Source organism: Heterocephalus glaber, unplaced genomic scaffold (genome assembly GCF_053883595.1).
Source record: "Heterocephalus glaber isolate CG9 unplaced genomic scaffold, H.glaber_assembly_v1.0 deba00001002, whole genome shotgun sequence".
In the NCBI taxonomy this organism is placed as follows: domain Eukaryota; kingdom Metazoa; phylum Chordata; class Mammalia; order Rodentia; family Bathyergidae; genus Heterocephalus; species Heterocephalus glaber.
In genome coordinates, this window is record NW_028258178.1 from 657,648 (window position 1) to 682,367 (window position 24,720).

The following is a 24,720-nucleotide window of genomic DNA, read 5'->3' on the forward strand; positions in this document are numbered from 1 at the left end:
ATATTTCAATAATTATCTAAATAAATTTTTCCTTAGGTAACCACAAGGCCATTGCTATATCTAACAAATTGACTGAAGTTTGTTAGTATCTAAGAGCCAGTCATATTCACATTTCCCCAACTGTCTCAGCAACAAACTGCTACAATTGCTTTCTTCAAACCGAAGTGGATTCATTATATATTATTATTATTATTATTATTATTATTATTATTTGCACGGGTGAGTGCGTGCGCATGTGGTGCCGGGACTTCCAACAAATGCAGTCCTGTCATCAAAACACAGTCTGGATTCAGCTGCTCCTATTGCCTCAAAGATTCCCTTGGGATTTGAAGTCCACTGTACTTGATTTTTATATCTGCATTTATTTTTCCAGTGGGAGAAGCCATCAGGGGCGGTTGTTTCAGGCCTGAGGAGATTCAAGATTTGAAGCCCAGCAGCAAGAACCCAAGGTTGGGCCAGGGCAGACATGGGCTCCATGTGGGCTCTCTGGCTGGGGCCTTCCTGTTCCCTGAGCCTCAGTTTCTCCATCTGCAAGGTGAGTGCTGTGAGGACCCTGAGATTTAGGAAAGGCACTCACGAAGCTCTCAGTTTCGGCAGCCGCTGATCAGACCTGAGTTTCCTATATTTACAGACCTGTGGTGGTCCAGGCTCCAGGCCCACGCAGCCAACCCTGTCTCCGCCCTTGCTCCGCCCACAGCCCACCTGACCGGAAGTCCCTTGTTTCCTACCTTACACCACTCACACTTGCCCCTCCCCAGCCGCAGTTCCCAGGCCTGTCCCACATCCCCTGCCCTACCCACAGCCCTGCCCCTCTCTGCTGCCTGGTCCCCTGCCCTGCCTGGGTCTCCTCCCTGGGCTCCTCCTGCCCCTCTGGTGTCCCTTTGTCCCCATTCCTACTCAGTCACCCTGGAGCTTTCTAAACCTGACCGCACCTTCCTTATCCCGAAGGAGAACCCCCGAGACTGCCAAGTCCCTCCCTTCCTTATACGTAAAATAATCTGGTGTGGTGGCCCAGGCCCATAATCTCAGCACCCTAGGAAGCTGAAGCAGGAGACTTGTTGGGTTTGAGCACAGCCTGGGCCACTTAACAACACAGCCGTGTCTCAAAATAAAAAATAAAAATTAAAAAAGCTGGGAGAGGCCGGGGATTTAGCTCAGTGGTTCCGCCGCCTGCCTTGCAAGCAGAAGGATCCGAGTTCGATCCCCGGTATCCAAAAAAAAAAAAAAAAAAAAAAGCTGGGAATGTAGCCCCGTGAGAAGGCTCTGGACTCAGTCCTCAGTACAGGAAAAATAATTATTTACAGAAGCCTGGCGTGGTGGCTGAAGCCTGTAATCCTAGCACTGTGGAGGCTGAGGCAGGAGCATCACCTGCAGTTTGAGGCCAGCCTGGGCTGCATAGTAAGTTCAAGGCCAGCTTGAACTATAAAGTGAGATTCTGTCTCAAAAAAAATTTTTTACAGTAATTACCAGAAAATGAAATGAAGAATATTAATGGCCAGAAAAGAAATGCCAAATTGTATTTTCTTTTCTTGACCCTCATCTGTACAAATTCATGCTAGTAAAAAATAATTTTAAAATTAAGATTTTAGTACCCCCCAAAAGCATTAGTATTTATTCAACTAACTTTTTTTTTTTGGTACTGGGGATCGAACTCGGGACCTTGCTCGGCAGGCGTCAGAACCACTGAGCTAAATCCCCGGCCCTATTCAACTAACTTTTTTGTTGAAAAAGTCAAAGTTTGAACTTGGATCCTTTGGTTACAGTCTGATAAAATAAAACTTTACATAAATAATTGTGAGGATTTTTTTCTTCTTGAGGAGAAAGCAATTGGGAGGAAGCTGAGGAGACAGAGGAGGGGAGGGAGGGGAGGGGAGAGGAGAGGAAAGCGCCCCTGGACAGGGCCCTGATAAGAAGGCAGTGCGGGAGGGGGTGTCTCAGGCCCGTGACCTTCCCGGCCCTCCTGGAAGCCAGTCCCCAACCCTGTCCCACCCAGGTCCGAGGGGCTGCTCCTTGCTTTTACAACTGTTTATTGTTTGCTTGTTTATTTTGTTTTGTTTTAAGACAGGGTCTTGCTCTGTAGTTAAGGCTGGCCTTGAACTCACTGTGTAGCCCAGGATAGCCTCACATTCACAGTGGTCCTCCTGCCTCAGCCTCCCAAGTGCTGGGATTACAGGTGTGTACCACGGGGCCTTGCCTGCAACTGTTTATTGACCTGGGTGCTGGTGTGGAAAGGTACAAATGCAAGCCTCCTCTGGATAAAGTCTCACCAACCCAAAACACCTGTGTCCCCAGCCCCCAGCTGCCAGCCCGCCCTCCTGGCTCCTTTCACTCGTGTCCTCTCCCTCCCCATCACCATCATTCTGACCTTCTGACAGCATAGATTGCTTGTGTCTGTTTTAAATTCTATAGACATGGAATCGGAAAATATGTTCTCTTTAGTGTCTGGCTTTTTTCACTCAACACTGAAAAAAAATCATCCTGCTTATGGTAGTTATGGTTGTTCTCGCAGGCATGGGAACCCGTCAAGAGCTGTGCCCAGTTTATCCAATCAGTGGTGAGGGAGCCAGCGAAGGAGAAACTTCTCTCTGGCAGACAGGACAGTCAGTGCAAAGGCCCTGCGGTGGGGAATTGTCTGGCATTTCAGATCCATGTGGCATGGTGGGGGCTATGTGTGCAGGAGATGAGGTCAGAGAGGGAACAAGAAGCAGATGGCGCAGAGGCTCATGGAGACTTTGGCTTTATCTCCGCTCGAGTTGGAGCCATGGGAAGGTTCCAGCAGGGGAGGGCCCTGACCAGAGCTGGCTGCAGCAAATGAGCTGGGGAGGAGGGGGCGAGGGTGGAAGCAGTAGAGGTGCTGAGAAACCTTTAAACTTGAACTGGTTTTCCGTGTGCGTGATCAGTGATGTATTTTATTTACTCCTACCATTTTCCTTTGTGATTTATCATCCCCAATTTTTTTCTCCGTTTGTTTCCTCTCTCATTTAAGCTTCTAATTGGCTGTGTTTCTCATTTGCTTTTGTCATATGTTTTCCTAACCCTTCTTTTCCCTCTACTGCCTTGGAACCTATGCACCATTTCCATTAGTTTAGTAACAGTCTGAAATTTTACATGCACACTTTGAAAGTCAGGCCCAAAGTCAGATCAGTGGCTTCAGCATCTGTCAACGCTACCTGGACCCCAGAGAATGACAGGGACTTCGTGGCTGGCTTCACTAAAAGCACTGGTGCGTCACTTGGGGCTGCAAGTGCCCACTGGGTAACTCAGCAGGATAAAAACTTGGCATCTCTGCCTCCATTTTGCATCCATCTCTTCTGCTCTGAGTCACTCTCTCCTGCAGTCACCTTGGAGTCCAGTAAAAACAGGTCTCATGAATAGGTATCTTGTGCCAGGAGGCAACTGCCCCTCAGCCTCCAAGCTCCAGCAACCACCCACCCACCCCACTCCTGGGGATTTAACCTGGGCCCTTCACACTGAGCTATGTGCCCAGCCAGTTTTTATTTTGAAACAAGGTCTCACTAAGTTGCTAAGCTGCCCAGGCTGGGCTCAAACTTGCAATTCTCCTGTGTTGGCCTCCCAAAGTGCTGGACTACAGTGTACCTGGACCATGCCTGGTTTACAGTATATGTATTTATTTAATTATTGAGGCAGGATTTCATCATGCAATTCAGGCTGAGCTTGAACTCACTATGTAGCCCAGGCTGGCCTTGAGCTCATGGTGATCCTCCTGCCTCAGCCTCCCAAGTGCTGGGATCACAGGTGTGCACCACCATGCCTAGCTTACAGCAGATTTCTTTTTTTCTTTTTTGGGGGGGTACTGGGGATCAAGCTCAGGTCCTTGTGCTTGCGACGCAGGTGGTGGAACCACTGAGCTAAATCTCCGGCCCTACAGCAGATTTCTTAATTGCCAACTAGGCCCCTGGCCATCCTGAGATAGTGACCATCAGGACCTCTGTTTGACCAAGACTGAATGCATGTGCTTCCTCCTCCCCAAACCCCTTGCCCTGCTTCTGGCCCTTCCCTATTTAAATACAACGCTATGCTATTCTCGGTGTCCCTGAAGACAGGGCTGAGGACACAGGTCCTCGTCTTTTTGATAGAGTTGTACTGATTAAAGTTCCTTTCCTGATTTGCACCATTATTTTTTTGCTTGTTTTAGGGGCGTGTGGTGGAGCCTAAAATATTGGGACCCCAGAGTTGCACCTCTGGCCTAGGACTCAGGTACCAAGAGAGCTTTCTCTTTGATCTCCCCAGTTCTACTTGTATTGGTGTTGCTCTACAGGACATTAGACCTGCCACGGTTTGGATGCGGTTTGAGCCCCCCAGAGGTTCGCGTGTTGGAAGTTTGGTCCACTGCCCACCCCTCCACCCCCCCACTCCCACGTGTCAACGTGAGAGGAGCTGTGACTTTGGGGGGCGGGGCCTAGCGGGAGGTGACGTCACCCTTGGAAAAGACGGAGCGAGTTCTCACGGGAGGATTGTTCAAGAAAGCGAGGCAGGCCCTCCCTTTTCTCTGGCTCTCTGCCTGCCCTCTCCGGCAAACGCCCACCCTTGCTTTCCTCCCCTATCAAGTTGGTGTCTGTGCCATGCTCTGTGACCTAAATAAACCTCTGTTCTCTATACATTAACCAGCTTCAGGGTGGTATATTAATTTTTTTATTTATTTTTGCAGTATTTACTGGGGATTATTGAATCCTGGATCTTCGCACTGAGCTACATTCCCAGCCCTTTTTTATTTTTTATTTTGAGACGAGTCTCACTAAATTGCCCTGGCTGGACTTGAACTTGTGGTCCTTCTGCTTCAGCCTCCCAGGGTGCTGGGATCACGGGCGTGCACCACCACACTTGCAGGTATTTTTATTTTTGTTTTGTTTTATTATGGTGCTGGGAATGAAACCCAGGGCCTGATTCAGGCTAGGCCAGTGCTCTACCATATACTCCCAGCTTCAATTTTTGTTATAGCAATGGAAAATGGAGTAATTATAGAAGGGCTTTCTAGAAAAAAAAAAAATTACATTGAGCTACATCCCTTAGCCCTTTTCTTTTCTTTTCTTTTCTTTTTTTTGAACTGGGGATCGAACTCAGGACCTTGCGTTTTCGAGGCAGGTGGCAAGCCCTTTTCATTTTTTATTTTTTGGTACCAGGGATTGAACTCGGGACCTTGCACTTTCATTTTTTATTTTGAGACAGGCCTAGAAGCCACAAAGTTTCCCTTGCTAGGCTAGAACTTGCAATCCTCTTGCCTCAGGTTCTCAGAGAACTGGGATTATAGGTATGTGCCACCACACCTGGCTCAAGGCCTCTCATTTAAAAAAATTTTTTTATTTTTTCTTTAAAAAATAATGTCAATTGCAAGCACAATGTACCAAGTTTGATCCCCAGTACCAAAAAAACCTTCAAGCCCTGCATTCTGGCACACCCTTGTTATCACAGCACTTGGGAGGCTGAGGCAGGAGGATCTCTGTGAGTTCAAGCCAGCCTGGGCTCCATAGTGAGTTAAAGACCAACCTGGACTACATAGGGAGACTCTGTCTCAAAAACACAATAATTAGGGGCTGGGGATTTAGCTCAGTGTCATCGCACCTCACAAGTGCCTGCCTCACAAGTGCAGGGTTCTGAGTTCAATCCTCAGTACAAAAAAAAAAGAAGAAGAAGAAATTACAGATATTCCTGGTACTGGGAAAAAAATCAATAATAGATAAATAAATAAGATAAAAATAATATCAAGCCAGACCAGGGATTTAGCTCAGTGGTTCCACCACCTGCTCCAAAAGTGCAAGGTCCCGAGTTCGATCCCCAGTACAAAAAAAAAAGCTGCCAGGTGTGGTGGCACACACCAGTAATCAATCCCAGCACTCAGGAGGCTGAGGTCGGAGGACTGCCAAGTGTTTAAGGCAAGCCTGGGCATGCAGTGAGTTCAAGGACAGCCTGAACTACATAGGGAGACCCTGTCCAGTTGTTAAAACTTTTTTTTACTTCATTTACTTTATCATTTGCTGTCCCCTTCTCTTTTATGTGTGTATATTTTTTCTCTGATTTTTTTCCTGAACATTTGAAGCTATGTACACCATGGTCCTATAACCCTAAACATTTTAGTGTGTATTTCCCAGTACTAAGAATTTAATCCAGGGCCTTCCTTGTACATGCTAGGTAAGTGCTCAGACCTTTTAAAAGATTTTTAAAATTTTTTATTTTCTGAAAGTCTCTTGGCTGGCTGTGGTGCTGCACATCTGTAGTCCTAGCACTTGGGAAGCTGAGACAGGAGGATTGCCATGAGTTAGAGGCCAGCCTGGGCCACACAGTGACTTCAAGACCAGCCTAGACTACACAGCAAGACCCTGTCTTAAAATAATAAAAATGTCCAAAGTTCTAGGGGTGACTGGACTCTGAGGTACCTCTGAGGAATTTCAGGTCCTCTGATCTCTCGCAGCCGTGCTTCCCCATGCTGCTTTGTTTTCTGGACAGCTTTTCCCTGGAGGAAGCCTGGGGTTTCCAGCCTGTGCCCTTCCAGCACAGTAAGGCCACAGGCTGCACTGCATAGCCCGGCCCCAGGCTGACTCTCCTTAGCCTGGCTTCCAGCTTGAGCCCATCCCCAACCCAGCTGCACAGAGCAGGGCAGGGATGCCAAGCTGGCCAGGTCAGGAGTCAGCCAGCAGGCTCAGTGCCTGTGAACCACGAGGACAGAGAAAGTGGTTCTTCCACAGGGGAAGTGGAAACGAAGGCTGGGAGCCATGGGCAGAGGGGTCCTCAGGGGGCTGGGGATGGCAGTTACCTAGCCTGCCTGAGGCCTGGGTTCTACCCCTAGTGCCACCAAACAAACCAACAGGAAAAAAGCAAAAAGCCTGTCTGTCATCCTCCAATCAGCAGAAGCCCCAGAAACTTACTTGAACTACAAATTCTCAGTCCCAACCTGGCTGCCTGAGCCCTCCAGGTGATTCTGGAGCTCTTGTTTAGGGTATCCGAGACTTGGAAAAATGGTGACTTGCATAAAGCAGTTAATTTCTCTCTCACATAATACTCCAGGGGTAAGTCAGCCAGGCTGGCAATGTGGACATCTAGAGACCCAGATTCTTGCATCTTTGGCCTCAGTTCTACAGGATTTGTGTGTGTGTGTGTGTGTGTGTGTGTGTGGTATGTTACTAGGGATTGAACCCAGTGCCTTCATATTGAGCTCCATCCTCTGTCTTTAAAAAAAATTTTTTTTTTTTTTTAGTGACAGGATTTTGCTAAGTCACTAGATTGCCCCGGCTAGGCTCAAATTTGTGATCTCAGAGTGCTGGGAGTATCACACCTGGCTTTTATTTTATTATTTTATTTACAGATGCAATCTCACTGTGTTGCCCAGGCCACCCCCTGCCCGTACTGGGGATCGAACTCAGGACCTTACACTTGCCAGGCAAGTGTGGCACCACTGAGTTGCATCCCCAGCCCATGGCCATTGTTGCATCCTGGGGCTCAAGTGTATCTGCCTCAACCTCCAGAGCAGCTGGTGGTACAGGCATAGGCCACCCAGCTTGGCATTCACGACTATTTCTGGATGGTTCAGAAAATGAGTCCAGAATCAGACTGTCTATAAAGTTCTATTCAGGCTCTACTTAGTACTCTTAGTAGAGTTGTGTGACTGCATAAATTTCTTTCTGTGCTTTAAATGAGGAAAATGGGGATGGTAATAACACCATTACAGGGCAGTGAAGGTTAAATGAAGTAATATGTATAAGGCAGAATAGATATTGGCGCATAGGAAGCGCTACTTATATATTAGCCATTGAAGATGTTGATGACAGTGACCACGAAGATGACAAGGACCCCATCCTGTGACTGATGGATGTTTGAACATCGGTCACTAGAGGACGCGGCCGGCTTGGGATGCGTCAGCGCGTGGTGACCATCAGAGGGCGCTGTGGCGCTTGTCCTGCGAGCGCAGTGACCGGCTGGACCAGCTCCCTGTGGACATGCCAGAGGAGAATGCTTCCATCCCACCCAGTGCTAAAAGCCCCAGGGCCAGGGCTGGGGATTAATACGCGGGACATAGGCAAAAGGAAAATTAGGTCTTTGGCCTCATCTTTAGGCCCAGCGGGAGGTGAGAAGGATATGTGTGGCTCCCACTCCAGTCCCCAACCCCAGTATTCTGAAATTCCACCTCAGAGTTTTCCAGCTGTCGTTCACATTGGTAAGGACATTTATACGGCAAAGTGATTGTGGGTAGGGGATGGGATGCCCACGGAGGGATTGAGATGGCGGGGGGTGGGGTGTGGAGTGGTATTGGGGATTGAACCCAGGGCCTTCTGCACGGAGCTACATCTCCAAAACACCCCCCTCACTTTTTTTTTTTTTTTAATGGGATCTTGCTAAATTGTCCAGGCTGGTCTTCAACTTGTGATCCTCCTGCTTCAGCCTACCAGAGTGCTGGAATTACAGGCATGCAGCAGGGTGAGAATGTGAGTATTTGGAAACTACCTGCAATGCTTTTTGAGTTTTTGTGTTTTTTTCTATGAATGTCCAGAGCTTTCCACAGTCTCTCCAAACAGTCTGAAGCTCTCTCTTTCTCTGGGAAGGCTTCTGTGCTCTCAGACAGGCCCAAGTCCCTCCTCCCAGCACCTTAATCTTCCCTCTGCCTGTGCCCCCCTCTTCACAGTACAGGTGTCACATGTGGCAGTGTGCCTGCATTCCCCCATGGAGCTCCATGAGGGCAGGGATTTCTTAGGCACCTAAAATGTCCCCAGCATTGTCTAACACAGGGCTGGCTCACCACAAGGAAAACATCTTAAAGATATTTGCCTTTCTTTTTCTTTTTTCTTTTCTTTTTTTTTTTTTGGTACCAGGGATCAAACTCAGGACCTTGCCCTTGCATGGCAGGCGCCAGAACCACTGAACTAAATCCCCGGCCTATATTTGCCTTTCTTACCTCTAGGCCTTTGCAGATGCTGTTCCCTCACCTGGAACACTGCCTCCTCCACTTTATCCAGCTCATTTCCTGACATCCTTCAGCTCTCAGCCCAGACATCTCCAGGGGACCTCCCTAGCTCCCTCCCCATAATGCTGGGTTAAAGTTTATTTTCCCAACACTCAAAAGCATGTATTATGAAAAACATTTATTGAATAAATGAATGAAAGGTTAGTGTTTGGGTTGGCTTCCTTGTCAGGTGGTGCATAACTTCCTGACCCTATTTGTACAGTATTTTTTTAACTTGGTTTTGTTTTTCCAAGTTTCTGGAGTTGTGGTTCACATACCACACAGCTCACTCATTTGAAGTGTATAATTCAAAGATTTTTCAGTAGAGTTGTGCAACCACCCCCCCACCCCCACCCCCACTTTGTGGAGCCCTGAAATCACTCTCCACAAGGACCCCATGCTCAGTGCTTCTCCTTTTTCCATGGAAGGGGACGGAGTCTGGCCTCTTCTTGCACCCTTTGAGGAGGAATGGGTAAAGAGCAAGACTCAGCCATCTGCCCTTGCCATCTGCCTGGCCACAGGGCTCAGGATATTCTGGAGGCCCAGGGTTGTGACAGTGACTGTGTGCTTGCTGTGTGCCAGGTGACATTCTAAGCACTCGCCATAGATGACTCATGTAATGGCCATCAACAACCCATTCAGTGAGCACATGGGGCACACAGGCTCTCAGTGGCCCCACTGGGAGCTCGGGACGGGCAGGGATCAGGTCCGGGCAGAGATCCCATCCTGTACATGCAACTGAAGCTGGACCTGGAGGGTTAAAAGTGGTAGCTCACAGGCCGGAAGTGCCACACTGAGTGGTTATAAAAGATCCTTTACTACTATTAAGCATGGGAGAGTTCCCTTCCTGGTCCCCCAAGGTAGAATGTCACTTTATGCCTTCTTTTATCCTGCTTTGGTGACCCTCCCACATCACTTGTCTGGACCCCTGAAGAATTTGGGTTTGAAACCCTCGGGAGAGACCTCAGGTGGAAACAAAGCCCAGCCCAGGGCCAGTGGGCCCCTTAATTCCCAAACCTGCACCCCACCCACCCTGAGTCTGCCAGGCCACACTGTGCTTGTTCCTTAGGCAGGGGGATTCTGCTCCCCCACACAGACAGAAGTAGGCAGGGGATACAGAGCAACAGTGCTGGTCACATCACCATCACACAGAGCTCATCCCTGCACAGGGCATTGGCCAGGACTGTGGCTCCCGCTCAGGTCACAGCCGGCTCCCAGCTGCAGCACTGGGGCTAGGCCCACCCTCCAGGGACTCTCGACCCCTCCCTGGATCCTATTTCTCCCGGGCTGGCTTAGGAGCCATCTGTGAGGAGTGGATGAAAACCGAGAACGGAGAGTTCCCCTGGCAGGATCTGAGGCTCCCTTGTCTCCCTGACAGTGACCCAGAGGCTCCAAACAGGATGGCAGAGTCCAGGAGGATTGTGGTGGATTGACTAACGGTCAACTTGTAATGCCCAGTTGAACTGAATCAGCATGGTCTGGGTGTGCAGGATCCACCCGAGGATTGTTACCAATGGCATAAAAAGAGAGCTGGAGGGGAAGATCTTGGCCTGCTGATTTTCTAGAAGCTTGCTTCGGATGGTTTCCCTGATGCGAACTTGGCTGTTCTCCTCAGAGGAGGAGCTCAGGGCCTCCCTGTTGCTGGGAATGGCTGCTATTTTTGTCAGGAGAGCTCTGATCTTCACCGTGAACATCACTTCCTGCCTCCAATGTGGGTGCCTCAGCTTGGTGGTACAGATCCTTCATCTCACCTGTGTAGGCTTTCTGGCTTCCACCACTGGCCTTTGGGCCTACCTGGGGCAGAGCCTCAATACGGACAAGCATGAGATATGCAGTGGGCTCTAGGCCTCTGGCTGCACTCATGGAGGACATCGCCTTGGACTCTAAGCTCTCAGCTGAATCCTTTGGACTTCTAGTGTGTGGTCAATCTCTTGCATTTGACTTTTTGGGTAATTATCATAAGACAATCTTATAAACTATGTGTCCTGTATTCAATGTTTTCCCTAGCCAAACCCTGCTGACTACAAGGATTTACAAAAAGGGTCAAGAGTAGGTGCTGAAATCCTTAAGGTCAAGATCACACTGAAGATTTGAGAACAATGAAACAGGAGAGAAAATAAGACACAGACCTGGTGTGGTGGCATAAGACTGTAATCCTAGCACTGTGGGAGGCCGAGGCAGGAGGGTCACAAGTGCAAGACCAGCCTGGCAAACAGAGTGACTTTAGCGAGATCCTGTCTCAAGGGCCAGGGATTTAGCTCAGTGGTGCCACTGCCTGCCTCGCAAGCACAAGGTCCTGAGTTGGATCCCCAGTACCAAAAAGCCCCCCCAAACCCCCAAAAAACAAACAAAAAAACGGGCTGGGATGTAGTTCAGTGCAAAGGCCCAGCACCTCTCCCCAAAAAGGACAAAGAGGATATGACAGCCAGGGATTTAGCTCAGTGGTTTCGCCGCCTGAGTTTGATCCCTGGTACCAAAAAAAAAAGAAAAAAAAAAAAGAATGTGTGAGTCTAGAAGGGAATAATTCACTGGGCTGGGGATTTAGCTCAGTGGTTCCACCGCCTGCCTTGCAAGCTAAGGACCCAAGTTCGATCCCCGGTACCAAAAAAAAAAAAAAAAAAAAAAAAGAGGATATGACAGAAAGGGAGCTGGGCAGAGAAAATTAGGCAGAGATAGAGCAACAAAGAGAAAAAAAGACAGGAGGAGTCAGGTAGAAGATAAGAGACAGACTAAGTGACAGTTGTGGAAATTGAGTCTGGCCTACAGTCTAGAGTGGTGTATGCGTGTGTGCATGTGTGTGTAATTCAATGACTCCAAGAGCAAACTCTGGAGTCAGAGTTTGAGAAAAAGCAGGCAGAACCAAAAGATAGAAAATAGGTGTTTTTAATGGAAAATTTTATAAAAGGGCAAGGAAATGTGAAGGGAACCAAGGGCTAGGCTAGGTCCAGGGTGCCGGTGGGAAGGGTTGGGGTGGCGGGAGCAGTGAACAGTGCTGTCCAACATTTGTCCACTCAGTCCCAGCCAGCCGCGTCCCTGTGCGCAAGCGCACAGACCGGCTGCAGGTGTGCGCGCCAGGGCCTAGTGCGCAGGAGTGAATGGCTGCGGGCAGGTGCGGGGGCTCAGGCCCGGGGCCGCGCAGGCGCGCAGTGGTGCGGCTGGTGTGTGGGTCCAAATCCTGGACGGCAGACACAGCGGAAGGAACCATCCGTGTTGACACAGTGCGCATTGACGCAGAGTGGGGAGGCCGCCTCTGCTTCATCACACTCGTTGATGTCTAGGGAGGTGGTAGAATGGGTGCTGCTCAAGGGTGGGGACCCAGAAGCCCGCCTTCCAGAACCCTGGGGCACTTGGGCCCGAGAAATACTTTAACTTTATAATACTAATAACCCTATAAGGTAGCTACTGGGATCCTGTTTTAGGTTAGGTCTGTGCAAACCGAGGCCCACCCAGCCTTCGAAAACCCTTTCCCGATGTCACACTGCGAGCCCAGACTCCATGTGGGTTCCCAGGCCTGCCGTCCAAGCCTGAGAGCCCAGTCCCCGTCCCCTGCTGCTTTCGGGGAACTCAGTTCTCATTTTTTTTTTTTTTGGTACTGGGGATCGAACTCGGGTCCTTGCACTTGCGCAGCAGGCAGTGAAACCACGGAGCTAAATCCCCGGCCCCACAGTTCTCATTTTTGAGCCTTGGTTTACACACAGGCTTCACTGTTATTGTAAATCAGCGTTAATGATGTTCATAATTCTGAATAGGTTCTTTGACTATGCCCATTTTTCAGATGAGGAAAGCTAAGCAAGGGACAGTGACCCAACCAGAGTCACAGGAAGTTACTGGACTGAGTCAGAGGTCTATCCAACTCATACGGAGTTCCTGATGTAATCACTCGGCTTTCCTCAGGCTTCCCCCTGCCTAAACTAGGCAGACAAGATTCATTTTCCCATGTTATAGATGGGAAGACGGGCTTGCCGAAGAGGTCATGTAAACTGCTCAAAGCAGCATGAGGAGTCCTTAGCAATCCCAGCCCCAGATCTGTGGTCAAGCCCTGCCTTCCACACATCCTGATCCTCTCTTCTTCATCGAGCCCCACCATTCAGCAAGAATGACCACACCCCCAGCCCCAGAAAGGCCTGTGCCCTGGACTTGGGCCTTGCCCAGGCCCCTCTGACAGTGGCCAGAGCTTCCAACCTCTCTGCTCAGCCCTGACCCCTCCTGCCCCTCACCGGTGCAGGCCATGCGGGTTATGTCCAGGCGGTAGCCATCGAAGCAGTCGCAGGTGAAACCTTCGGGGACGCGCACGCAGCGGCCATGGGCGCAGCCATCCAGGATCCCACACTCCTCTGCTTCCAGCCCCTCATAGGGCTCGGCCAGGGAACCTACGTGAACGCAGGAACACGGTGACTCCTGATCTCCATCTTCCAGTCCCTTCATCCCTTCTACAGTACCTGTGACCCTGGCTCTGCAGGTCTCATTCTAAACTGATTCTCTTAGCCGGGCCTGGTGGCAAACATCTATAATCCCAGCACTCGGGAGGCTGAGACAGGAGGATTGCTAATTTGAAGCCAGTTTAGGCAATTTAGCGAGACCCTGCCTCAAAATTTTAAAAAGGCTGGTGGTATAGCTAAGTAGTCCCTGGGTTCAAGCCCCAGTACCTAAATACATACATACATGCATACATACATGCATACACGCATACATGCATGCATACATACACACATACATAGATAAACTGTCCTTCCCGCTCTGGGACTGCAGGGGCACTGTGGGGCCAGGGTTACCTTGCCCAGCTCTCCTAGCTTTTCTCCTCTCATTTCACTACAGGTGTTTCTCTGATCTCACTGCACTGCTCTCCGTGGCCCTGTCCTTCTGCCTTCTCTTTCTGTGTCTCCCTCCCTCCTCTCTCATCACTGTCTCCACGCCTCACCCATCATCTCAATGCAAGGTGCTCACCCGCATAGCCTCCACCTTCAGAGGACTCCTCAGGCTCTGGGAAGGAGCCTCGGGTGTCTCGGGACCGATAGGGCCAGCCGGTGCCCCGGCTGGGTGGGGCAGGAGCCTCGGACTCTCCATAGGGGCCATCATCGTCCTCAAAGTCAGGCAGGTCGAAGGGTGGTGACCCGTAAGGGGCCTCCCGGCGGGCGAAGGGCCCAGGGGGTAGTGGGTAGGGGTCGTAGGGCAGCACAGGTGGTGCATACAGCTCAGGCCCATAGGGGATGCCCTGGTAGGGCAGGCCTATGTCTGGGCCATACTCATAGGGGAGTCCAAAGCCACCTGGTCGCGGGGGGCCGTACGCAGGGGGGCGCAGCACATTGCACAGGGCCTCAAAGTCATCTGTGAACAGGAGCCAAGCCACACAATCAGCCCTTTTGTGACTGTGCACCGCCTCTCACCTAACCCCAGATCCCAGGAGGACAAGCCCAGAGCAGAGGATGGAGAGGCCCCTGGGCTGAGGCTGGGGGTGTGTGAGATGTTTGAAAGGAGAGGCTGGATGGAGGGGCAGGATCAGGGGTCCTGAAGCCAGGACTAAGGGTTGGGCACTGAGAAGCTGGGATCAGAGTCCTAGGTACTGGAATTGGGGGACCCATAGGAGCGAGGACTAGGGACCTGAAGAAATGAGCCATGGGTGTTTTACAGACTAGGACTGGATGATCAGGGACTACTACTGGAGGCCGAGGGGCCAGGATGCATGACCTGGGCCTGAGCCACTGGGACCCAGAGATCTGAGGACCTGGGACTCAGGTCTTTGGGACTGAGTTCCCAAGGGGGAGGGTGTTAGGAGACTCAGAGCTCTCTGGGCTGTGTCTTGGGGTCCTGGGCACCTGGACGTGGATGGGTGTCCAAGGCCATGGGATCCGGACGTCTGTGGGGCGATGAACAGGCAGGCTGTAGGCCGGGGCAGTAGAGTCTAGGCAACTAGTATTTGAGATTTGGGAGAGGGCATCTCACAGGCTGTATTAGGGGTTTTAGAGACCAGGGGTTGAGGGTACAAGAGACTGAACCACAGGAGCTTATGGGACTGAAATATGGGGTATGCTGAGCTGGGCTTTGGAATTTTTGTCACCCAGACTTGAAAGTCTTTGAAATGTGACTGAGGCACCAAGATTTTGGAACAAGCTGTGACATGGGGGTTAAGATAACATGGGGGGGTTGGAGCCTTTGAGGCAGGGCTCCCGGGTGCAGCCCAGCTCAGTGGTGGTACCTGAGTCCTGCGCTGGGCAGAGGGCACAGTCCATGCCCCAGGCTTCACCATAGAGGCAGCAGCACTCTGTGTAAGTTGCCTGACGGTCCAGTCGAGGGCGACTGCAAACAAGGTCAGGCCCCACCTCCTGCCAGCACACTCCTAGATTGTCATCTACAGGAGGCGACAGCATGTACCAGGGTCAGCTGGCACCGACCTCCCACAGGCTGGGTTCCTGTCCCCTGCCACCTGCCTATTAAGAGGCCTACAGGGGGAGGAAGTTCGAGAGAGACAAAAAGGGTGAAAGAAGGACCCAAAGAAACAGAAGCAAACACATCGAAGGAGGTAATGACTTCAAGAAAAACAAAGATCCAGAGAGAGATGGAAAGAGACAGAATCTGGAAGTAAAAACAGACGCAGAGACTGTCAGAGATTCATGTGAAGACCAAAGGACAGGCCTGAGGATTTAGCTCAGTGGTGCCGCTGCCTGCCTTGAAAGTGCAAGGTCCCGAGTTCGATCCCCAGTACCAAAAAAAGCCCCCAAAACAAAAACGAAACCAAAGGACAGAGAAGTAGAGGCAGATCACATAGAGAAACACTAGCAGGTAGCAATCATTTAGCCCTTTGGAAGACTAGGCTTCGTTCTGTCCTTAAACATAATATTCTACCCTGTAAGGTAGGGACACTTCATCCAGTGTACAAAAGGGAAGCTGGGATCCAAGAGGCGATATGCAACGTGCATGTGCGCGCAAAAGCCAGTAACTTGGCAAACTGCTCGGAACCCTTCGCCTTTACTAAAAGCTTCACCTTTAACCACCAGGCCAGCTGCCTCTCAAAGACTCAATCTCCAAGCAGCCAGCGGGTGGGGCCATTGGGAGCTTGACCCAGCCAGGTGAGGTGCCCCAGGGGCGTGGCCTTTTCACGAAGGCGTGGCCCGCGGGCGGGACGAGTGGTTGAGCCGATGGGGTAAGGGCCTGGGCGGTAGGGGCGGGGCTACCGAGGCTCTGGCTCTCGTTGGAGACACAGCGGCGCCGTGAGCCGTCCAGCACGAGTGGGGGCTCGCACGTGCAGTGATAGGAGCCCACCGTGTTGACGCAGCGGCCACCCTCACAGGCTGGCTCCTCGTCAGCGCATTCGTCGTTATCTAGAGAAGCGTGGAGGGGGTGGTTTTGAGGCAGCCCTCTCCACCCTCCCCACCCTTACCCAAGTTTCTCCCCGGCGCAGTGACAGTGTGATGGATGGAGTCTAGACGCCAGGAAGGGCTTCCCGCTGCGAGGGCCACATTCCAGTGTGGGGCTGGCAGGGCCAGGGTTAGGAGGGTGGGGGCGGGCCCTCATACCGATGCACTCCAGCCGCTGTGCATAGTAGTAGTAGCCGTTGCTGCAGTAACACGAATAGCCTGGGGCGGTGTTCACACACACACCGCTCTTGCACACCTGGTCTCGGAAGAGCTGGCATTCGTCCACGTCTGCGGGAGGGGTGGAGAGATAGAGGCTGGCAGGGTGTGTGTCAGGCCCTGGGGAAGTGTGTCACAGCAGAGCATGACCAGGGAAGACAGACTGAGGCAGAGGCAGAGATGGTAGCAGAGAGCCAGACGTGGAGACAGGACAAGGCGGGGTGGAGACCCACAGAGAGAAACAGTGAGTGACAGAGTAAAGAAAACAAGAACTTGGCATTTCTGCCGGTAATCCAAGCGCTCTGGGAGGCTGAGTCAGGAGGATGGAAATGTCCAGCCCAGCCTGGGCAACTTATCAACTTAGACCATGTCCCAAAATAAAAGAAAATACAATAAAATAAAAAGGAATGGGGGGCTGGGGATTTAGCTCAGTGGTTCCACTGCCTGCCTCATAAGTGCAAGGTCGCACGTTCGATCCCCCATACCAAAAAAAAAAGGAATGGAGATACAGCTCAGTTCAAAAGCCCTAGGTTCAATCCCCACTAGTAGAAAAAGGAAGGAAAGAAGGAAGGAAGGAAGGAAGGAAGGAAGGAAGGAAGGAAGGAAAGGGAGAGAGAAAGAAAACAGGAAGAAACAGGCATAACTGGGCATGGGGCTGAGGGTTGAAGTCTGGCCTCACCTCTCCGGAGGTTTGGGTCTCCGCTGGGCGCCAGGTAGCCCCGGCCATGGGGGCACAATGACTGGTACTCAGCTGCACAAAGAGACAAGGCTGAGCCCAGACACCCTAATTCCAGACCCTGCAGTGCTTACCCCTTGCCTCCTGCCCAAGTCCTCAGACCTGTGCCTGTTAGCACCCACCTCTTAGTGCCATGCCCACCCATGCCCACCTAAGCTAGTAGCTCACTCTGGCTCTGGTAGTGCCAGTACCTCGGCCCCATGTCCAAGTGTGTCCTCTTCCCAGAACATGCCCCTTGAGTTCTACCCAAGCCCCCAGACCTGTGTCCACCCACCAGTCCATGCCCACCTGTCTCAGTGCTTGGGCACTGCTGGATGCGACAGCCACTGCCCCAGCCCTCACCCACAGTGCAGCAGCATTCCTGCCATGTCACGTTCCTCGCCAGGATGTTGTCACATGCATCTGGGGCCGCTGTGTCAAAGTAGCACTCCCGACGCCCACTGCTCACAGGGCCCTGCCTGGGTGGGCTGGGTCTTCGGGGAGCAGGTGGCAGGGGCGGCCTGGCCGACAGGCTAGGGCTGGCAGGTGCCTGGGGCTGTGAGGCTGGGAAAGCACCTAGGAAAACACAGAGCTTTAGCCCAGTGTGGGTTGAGCCCCAGCCCCCCATCCCATAGGTGGGGAAACTGAGGCCAGGAGCCATCAGTGGCAGGACCAGAGTTCACACCTGTCACTCCTCTGTCATTATCTCTTTCTGCCACTCTCACCTCCAGTGTTGTTGCATCTTTTGCCTCCTCACCTCACACTTCCAGGGTGTCTCACTGGCATAGTGGCTATAGGGGGATTTCCTTGGCCTCCTACATGCATCCCTGGGTCTTCACAGCCAGCACGTCATTCACTGGCTCAGGCCTTGCCAAGGACAGGGTCCCACCTGCAGCCCCACAGAGGGTCCACCTGGCCTCTGGGGTGTTTCTCCCACCCACTCTCCTTCCCCTTCCGTGGCCACTGCCCTAGTCCAGGCCTGTCCTCTTCTGCCAGAGTTCCATCCTCCAGGGTCACCTGTCAAGCATTGTCACATGGCAGCCAGAGGGGGGCTTCAAAATCTGATTAGACACCTTTACTGCTGAAAACCCTTAGACTGATATGGGGCAGTATGTCTCCTCTGGCCTCATCTTCCGCCACCTCTTCCTTTGCTCCCTTAAATCATGAACCTCTTTCAGCTCCTCTGCAGGCCAGAACACAGCAGATGCTCTGTGAACATTTGTTGAATAAAGGAATCTGACAAGAGTCAGGGTCAGGATCTAGTGCTCCTGAAAGAGTCCTAGTACCTATGTAAACTCATGTGGTCTCAAGTTTTTTGTTGTTGTTTAAAATAGCATATAACTGATGGTAGCTGTCCTCATGAAGAATGATCAGGCCACATCATTTTCCTGTAGGGCCAGCAGCCATCAGTTAAATAGACACATTAGGCTCACCAGCAGAAGTCCGTGGAGGTACACAGCGTCCAGTCATGGGGTCAAATTCCTCAGGGCTTGTGGGGCAGACACACAGGAAGGAGCCTTCGACATTCTCACACAGAGCAGCTCCACACACACCCTGTAGTGTTTCACACTCATTAACATCTGTGAGCAGATCAGAGGAAAGGGAGGGTCAATGGTTACAAAGGTCTATGATTCAAAGTCTGAGCTTTCAAACATAAGTATTTTTTTTTTTTGGTGCTGGTACTGAGGATTGAACCCAGGGCCTGTCCACTGAGCTACAGCCCCAGCCCTTTTTATTTATTTATTTATTGAGACTGGATCTGGTTAAATCACCCAGACTTGGCTTGAACTTGATATCCTCCTGCCTCATCCTCCTAGTGTGCTGGGATTATAGACCTATGCCATCATGCCCAGCTAGCTCATATATTTTGGGGGGTTTTTCCCCTTTGGCTTTTTGAGACAGGGTCTTGCTATGTAGCCCAGGCTGGCCTTGAACTCTTGCCTCAGCCTCCCAAGTGCTGGGATTAAAGGTGTGCACCACCACATCAGGCAATATTAGAATTTAGATCATAGGTATGCAGGTGTTCATTCTACAATTCTTTCAATTTGTTGTGTTTAGAGTTTTTTCTCATAACATATTGGAAAAAAACATTAAGGCTCACACACAAAAATAAAACTTGAATGAGTAAGGCTTTTGCCCCTTGCTACTAGAACACTTTTTTTGGGGGGGGGGGTACCGGGGATCGAACTCAGGACCTTCCACTTGCGAGGCAGGCGCCGGAACCACTGAGCTAAATCCCAGCCCCATCTGCTAGAACACTTTTGACCAAAATGGAGCTGATCCAGGATCTAAACTCGACAACCCTGATTTCTCCAGGTGATGGAGACCACTGGGCCTGACCAGCCTCTCCCCCACCCTCCCATCCCGCCCCCTCCCCAGAGCCCCGTACCCACGCAGTGACGCCCATCCTGTGCCCCCTCGTAGCCCTGGTCACAGAGGCACTGGAAGGAGCCAGGCAGGTTCTGGCACATTGCATGGGCACCGCAGAAGGACCGGTTCCGGCACTCGTCCACATCTGCAACCCACACATAGTCAGGCCATTTGTAGACCTTCCACCCCTGCCCTGCCATCTCACCCACTGCCCAACGGGCACCCACCCTGGCACCCGCCCCCTGGTGTGGGCTGATAGCCAGGGTCACAGGCTGGTGTGCAGCGGTAGGAGCCAGGGGTGTTCTCACAACGTTGTGCTCCGCAAATTGCTGCACTGTATTCTTGGCACTCATCCACATCTGTAAGAGAGGGAGGAGGAGAGGGAGGGAAGGGGGAGGGAGTTGCGCCACAGGCTTGGATAACAGGTTCCTAATGCCACTTCCAGCCCCTAAGACAGAGAAGTCTCTACCAATCCGTTATTCTAGGAGTCTGAACTTCTAAAGACCACGAGTGCTGATAACTCTTTCTTTTCAGAGGAGGGGCAATGGGGGTTGTACCCAAAGCCTTTGCACTAAGCTACATCCCCAGCCCTATTTTTTGGGGGGGTGGGGATTGAGCTCAGGACCTTGTGCTTGTGAGGCAGGCGCAGTGCCACTGAGCTAAATCCCAGGTCCCCCAAGCCCTATTTTTTTTTTTTTGGTACCGGGGATTGAACTCAGGACCTTGTGCCTGTGAGGCAGGCGACGGAACCACTGAGCTAAATCCCCAGCCCTAAGCCCTATTTTTATAATTATTATTACTTTTTATTTTGAGACAGGGTCTTACTAAGTTATTAAATTGCCCAGGCTGGCCTCAATTTTCTCTCTTCCTGCCTCACCCTCCCAGAGTACTGGGATTATAGGTCAGTCCCCACACCCAGATAACTCCTAAATCTTTTTTGCCACTTCTCAAATAGCCCAAACGTGGTCCAACCTGAGGGTCTTTGTACTTGCCCTCTCTCTGCCAGGGACACTGTCTCATCAGCTTTCTGCATAGCTCCCTCCCTCATTTTACTCAACTGGTGGTCCACACCTGTAATCCCAGCATTCTGAGAGGCTGAGGCAGGCAGTTCACAAATCCAAACCCAATTTAGTGAGACCCTATCTCAAAATAAAAAGGGCTGGAGAAAAAATAAGAACCAAGATATATTATGTAAAGGTATAAATTCCCAATAATGAACGTCAGCATGTTGTATACCTAAACTGTACTAATAAAATAAAAATTTTTAAAAAGGGTTGGAGATGTAGCTTAGTGTGAAGACCCTGATTTCAATTCCCCAGTACAGAAAAAAAAGTGTCCAGATCAAACCCACCTAGTGCTCCTTCCTCCACAGGGGCCCCCCCACTGCCTTTCCATCTCTGCCCATTTATTCTGCTTTGTTTTCCTCCTTAAATCTGACATATTGTTATCTACATATTTATTAGTATGACAACTCTCCTAGAATGTAGACTCCACAGGGCAGGGATTTGTGTCTGTCTTGTTCCTCACTATGTATATCCTCAGGGCATAGAATAGTACCCAGAACACAGTAGATGCCCTCAAATTATTTGTTAAATGAATCCTCGCCTGTACTCCCAGCACTCAGGGGGCTGAGGGAGAAGGATGGCTGTGAGTTTGAGGCCAGCCTGAACTGTTTCAGAAAACCAAAATAAATGCTGAATTTATTTATATATTGTGTGCCTCCCCCTACGACCACCAAATGTTAGCGCCATGAAGGCAGGAGTTTTTGTTCATTTCCTGTTGTGGCCTCAAGCCTAGCACACAGTAGGTGCTTAATGAATTCTTGTGGAGTTAATGAATGAGATCTCATGAAACATGACTTCCAAAAGTCAGAGCTTTTGCAACCTGAGAGCCGAGGGCAGCCCAGATCATTTTATTTCATGTATTTCAAAAAATGCTGACCCACACACCACTCTTCCTCGCCCCAAAACAGATTAAATTAGTCCTGTCTCCTGCCTTGATTAGTCCTCTGCTGGTGTCTGAAAGGGAGTGGGAGAATCTGGGGGCAGAGGGGAACTGGGTAGCAGAGGGAGGTCCCCGAAGATGAAAATAGGCAAGGGGCAGGTCTGGAGAAAGAAGCAGAGATACGGAGAGGTCAGCTTCTGTGTTCCAACAGGCTAGGCAGTCTGGGGGTCCAAAGGGTGGCTGGGTGGGGTGGAGCTTAAGTGGGCCAGAGCCAACCCTTGGAGAAATTTCAGGGACTTGATTTTTGTTTTGTTTTTGGTAGTGGGGATTGTACCTGGGGCATTCATATTGAACTACATCTTCACCCCATTTTTTACTTTTATTTATTTATTTATTTATTTATTTATTTATTTATTTTCAGACAGGGACTTGCTGTGTAGTACAGGCTGGCCAGGAACTCAGAGCAATCCTCCTGCCTCAGCCTCCCAACTGCTGGGATTACAGGCATGTGCCACTATGCCCAGCTCTACTTTGTACTTTTTATTTTTGAAACAGGCTCTTGCTAAGTCATTAAGTTGCCAAGACTGGGCTTAAACTTTCCCATCCTCCTGCCTCAGCCTCCCAGAGCACTATCACATCTGGTTTGGGGAATTTCACATTGGGAAAAGATGGTGCCCAGGGTGGTCAGGGTTGAGCCTCCTTGAAGGGCAGCTGGAAGTAGCATGAGTGGTGGAGAGCGGGGTGTTAGAAAGAGAAGGGGCCTAAAGAGGGAATTTTCATTCATAGCCTAATTGGAAGGAAGAGATGTCTTTCTGGGGTGTAGCTTTCAGAAGATGGGTGGATAATCGTTTGCCTGGAGACCCTGTCCCTTCCCCTCCTGTCTATGAGTCAGGACGCCCCTCATTGAACCCCAAGGATCCAGCAACCCTTGTGGGCAGGCTTGTCTCACCGTCACAGGTGCCCTCTGGGCCGGCGTGATAGCCGGGGTCACAGTCCCGGACACAACGGTAGGAGCCTGGGGAGTTCTCACAGCGCTGGGACCCGCACAGGGCCGGGCCCCGCTCCCGACATTCGTCAACGTCTGGTGGGAGAGGCAGAGTAGTCAGACAGGGGTGTAGGAGAGGCCAAGGAGGCAAGAGGGGGTAAAGAAGGGGATGGCAGGGTGAGAAGGGCGAGCGGGGAAGCAGAGTCAAGAGGAAGAGCAGGAGGAGGAGAGGAGAGTGGGCGGGGGAGCAGGAAGGAGGAGGACAGAAGCCGCGGGTGAAAAGCAGGGGTGGGAGGCCACAGAGGGGAGTGGGGGAGGGATGGGGGCGGGAGGGGGCTCTCACCGAGGCAGGAGGCGAGGTCTGCTCCGGCGCGGTGCCCCGGAGGACAGAGGCACTCGAAGGAGCCGTCGGTGTTTGTACAGATGCCGCCCTGGCAAAGGTCCTCCTCGCTGCACTCGTCCACGTCTGTGGGACAGGGCATCCGAAACCCGGGCCCACCTCCCCCTCCGCTTAACGTTCCGGGCCCCGCCCCCTACTCTTTCCCAGCCACGCCCCTCCCCGGGCCCCACCCATACACTCCCGAAAGCCCCGCCCCCAGAATGCTCGGCGACCTCAGCCAAAAACTCAAACTCCTCCTTCCGTCCTCTCCTCCTCGTCCCGCCTTTTCCTGCTATAAGCCCACCCTTTCCGCGTCCAGGCCCAGGCTGAGAACTGACCGAGGCAAGATGCTCCGCGGGGTCCAGGCCGGTATCCGGGGGCACAAGTACAGGCAAAGGAGCCGTCGGTGTTGAGGCACTCGCCGTGGGGGAAGCAGAAGTCGCCCTCCAGACACTCGTTTATGTCTAGAGTATGCTTGAGATAAGGCAGGGCTGCGGGGCTACCTGGCTCGCCCCCACTAAGCCCCGCCCACAAAGCTGTAACCCCGCCCCCAGCCACAACCCCGGTAACCAGTGCCTAAATTCTTCCCTCAACCCCTTAGTCCAGCACCCACCTCCCCCAGCTCGTTTTGCCCTGGAACAGGACCTACTCCCAGGCTTTCCCGGGACGCCCCGCCCTGCCCACCTGCACAGGGCCCGGGCCGACCCGCCTGTGCCCGGTAGCCTGGCGCACAGCTGCAGCGGAAGGAGCCTTCAGTGTTAGTGCAGTGGCCGTGGAGACCGCAGGGGGCGCTCGAACTGCACTCGTCCACATCTGTGGGAACAGGGGTTTCAGAAGGGATCCAGTCTAGGGACACCCTGGATATATCGCCTTAGAGCAGGGGGGTCTGGGAGAGGTAATGCAAAGTGTATTGAGTGGAAGACAGGGTGAGGGCTCTGTGACAGATATGGGTAGGACAGAAGGAGGTTCTGTGGTCTGGGGACCTGGATTGGGAATCTTGTGGGCCTGGGTGTCTGGGAATTCCCTATTCTGGGATCCTGGGGTCAGGCCAAGAGACTGAATTGGCACAGGGGCCAGAAATTAACTAGCGTAAGGAGTCAAGTATTATAAACCAGGATCAATGGATGGGATTCTGCTGAATAACGAGTGGGAGTCAGAATCAGAAACCAATTCAGGTCAGAGGTTAGAGTTAGAGTCCATAATCCTGCCTTAAGTCAGGGGTCAGAGTCAGAGATCATGATCCAGTTAGGTTCCAGCGAAGAGATTCTGAAAGGACCAGAGGGAGTGAAAGAGACAGAATCAAGGGTCGGAGTTGTAGGAAGGGTTATGGTTAGGGTCACAGGTCACATTCAGAGTCAGGAGACAGAGCCGGAAAATTTACAGCTGCTATCAGGCTGGTGGTGAGGGGTTATCACCAAGGATCATGGCTAGGATCAAATGTCACAGTCAAGCTGAGTGTTTCTGCGTCACAGAAGTCTGGAGTCACATTGACTAGGTCAGCGATTGCAGTCTGGTTCAGGAGTCACAGTCAGACTATGGGAATTGTGGTCCTGTAAGGGGAAGGAAGTCCAGGTCAGGATTGTGGGCCAGGTCAAGGGTCACGATCTGGTTCAGGGGTCCTGATTCAGGTTCCAGGTGATAGCCAGGGCCTGGTCTCACCAGTGCATCTGCCACGGTGCAGGTGGTGGCCAGCAGGGCAGGCCCTGCACTGGAAGGAGCCAGGTGAGTTCACACACTCCTGCCCAGGACACGCCAGGTGGTTCTCACACTCATCCACATCTGAGGAGCAGGGACGAGGTGTCCTTGAAA

The 24,720-nt window shown here is 51.6% G+C and overlaps 1 protein-coding gene and 2 long non-coding RNA genes across 19 annotated transcripts in view; 2 read left to right on the forward strand and 1 right to left on the reverse strand.

Annotated features, from left to right (window-relative positions):
• The first annotated feature begins 229 nt into the window (after window positions 1–229).
• On the forward strand, window positions 230–4,625 carry LOC147828593 (uncharacterized). Its single transcript, XR_015450533.1, has 2 exons — window positions 230–535; window positions 4,157–4,625. It is a non-coding gene; the product is annotated as an uncharacterized LOC147828593 (long non-coding RNA).
• Window positions 4,626–7,958: 3,333 nt separating this feature from the next.
• LOC110347389 (uncharacterized) lies at window positions 7,959–9,146 on the forward strand. Its single transcript, XR_002391998.2, has 3 exons — window positions 7,959–8,167; window positions 8,359–8,435; window positions 8,909–9,146. It is a non-coding gene; the product is annotated as an uncharacterized LOC110347389 (long non-coding RNA).
• A 2,671-nt stretch (window positions 9,147–11,817) lies between these two features.
• The window catches only part of Ltbp4 (latent transforming growth factor beta binding protein 4), a 29,172-nt gene continuing 16,269 nt past the window's right edge, over window positions 11,818–24,720 (reverse strand). For 11 of the 17 annotated variants that reach the window (XM_004874216.3, XM_004874215.3, XM_087209232.1 and 8 more), the window contains 16 exons: window positions 24,571–24,690; window positions 23,596–23,724; window positions 23,250–23,375; window positions 22,876–22,998; window positions 22,497–22,628; window positions 19,831–19,962; window positions 19,623–19,748; window positions 18,667–18,813; window positions 17,543–17,809; window positions 17,198–17,269; window positions 16,462–16,590; window positions 16,120–16,266; window positions 15,144–15,296; window positions 13,895–14,275; window positions 13,168–13,320; window positions 11,818–12,224 (listed from right to left, as the gene is read on the reverse strand). In XM_004874216.3, the coding sequence (XP_004874273.2) occupies window positions 12,070–12,224; window positions 13,168–13,320; window positions 13,895–14,275; window positions 15,144–15,296; window positions 16,120–16,266; window positions 16,462–16,590; window positions 17,198–17,269; window positions 17,543–17,809; window positions 18,667–18,813; window positions 19,623–19,748; window positions 19,831–19,962; window positions 22,497–22,628; window positions 22,876–22,998; window positions 23,250–23,375; window positions 23,596–23,724; window positions 24,571–24,690 (2,492 nt within the window). In that variant the 3' untranslated portion in view covers window positions 11,818–12,069. The remainder of the gene's footprint in view (window positions 12,225–13,167; window positions 13,321–13,894; window positions 14,276–15,143; window positions 15,297–16,119; window positions 16,267–16,461; window positions 16,591–17,197; window positions 17,270–17,542; window positions 17,810–18,666; window positions 18,814–19,622; window positions 19,749–19,830; window positions 19,963–22,496; window positions 22,629–22,875; window positions 22,999–23,249; window positions 23,376–23,595; window positions 23,725–24,570; window positions 24,691–24,720) is intronic. The other 6 variants (XM_087209231.1, XM_021251706.2, XM_087209234.1 and 3 more) reach the window with 3 other exon arrangements.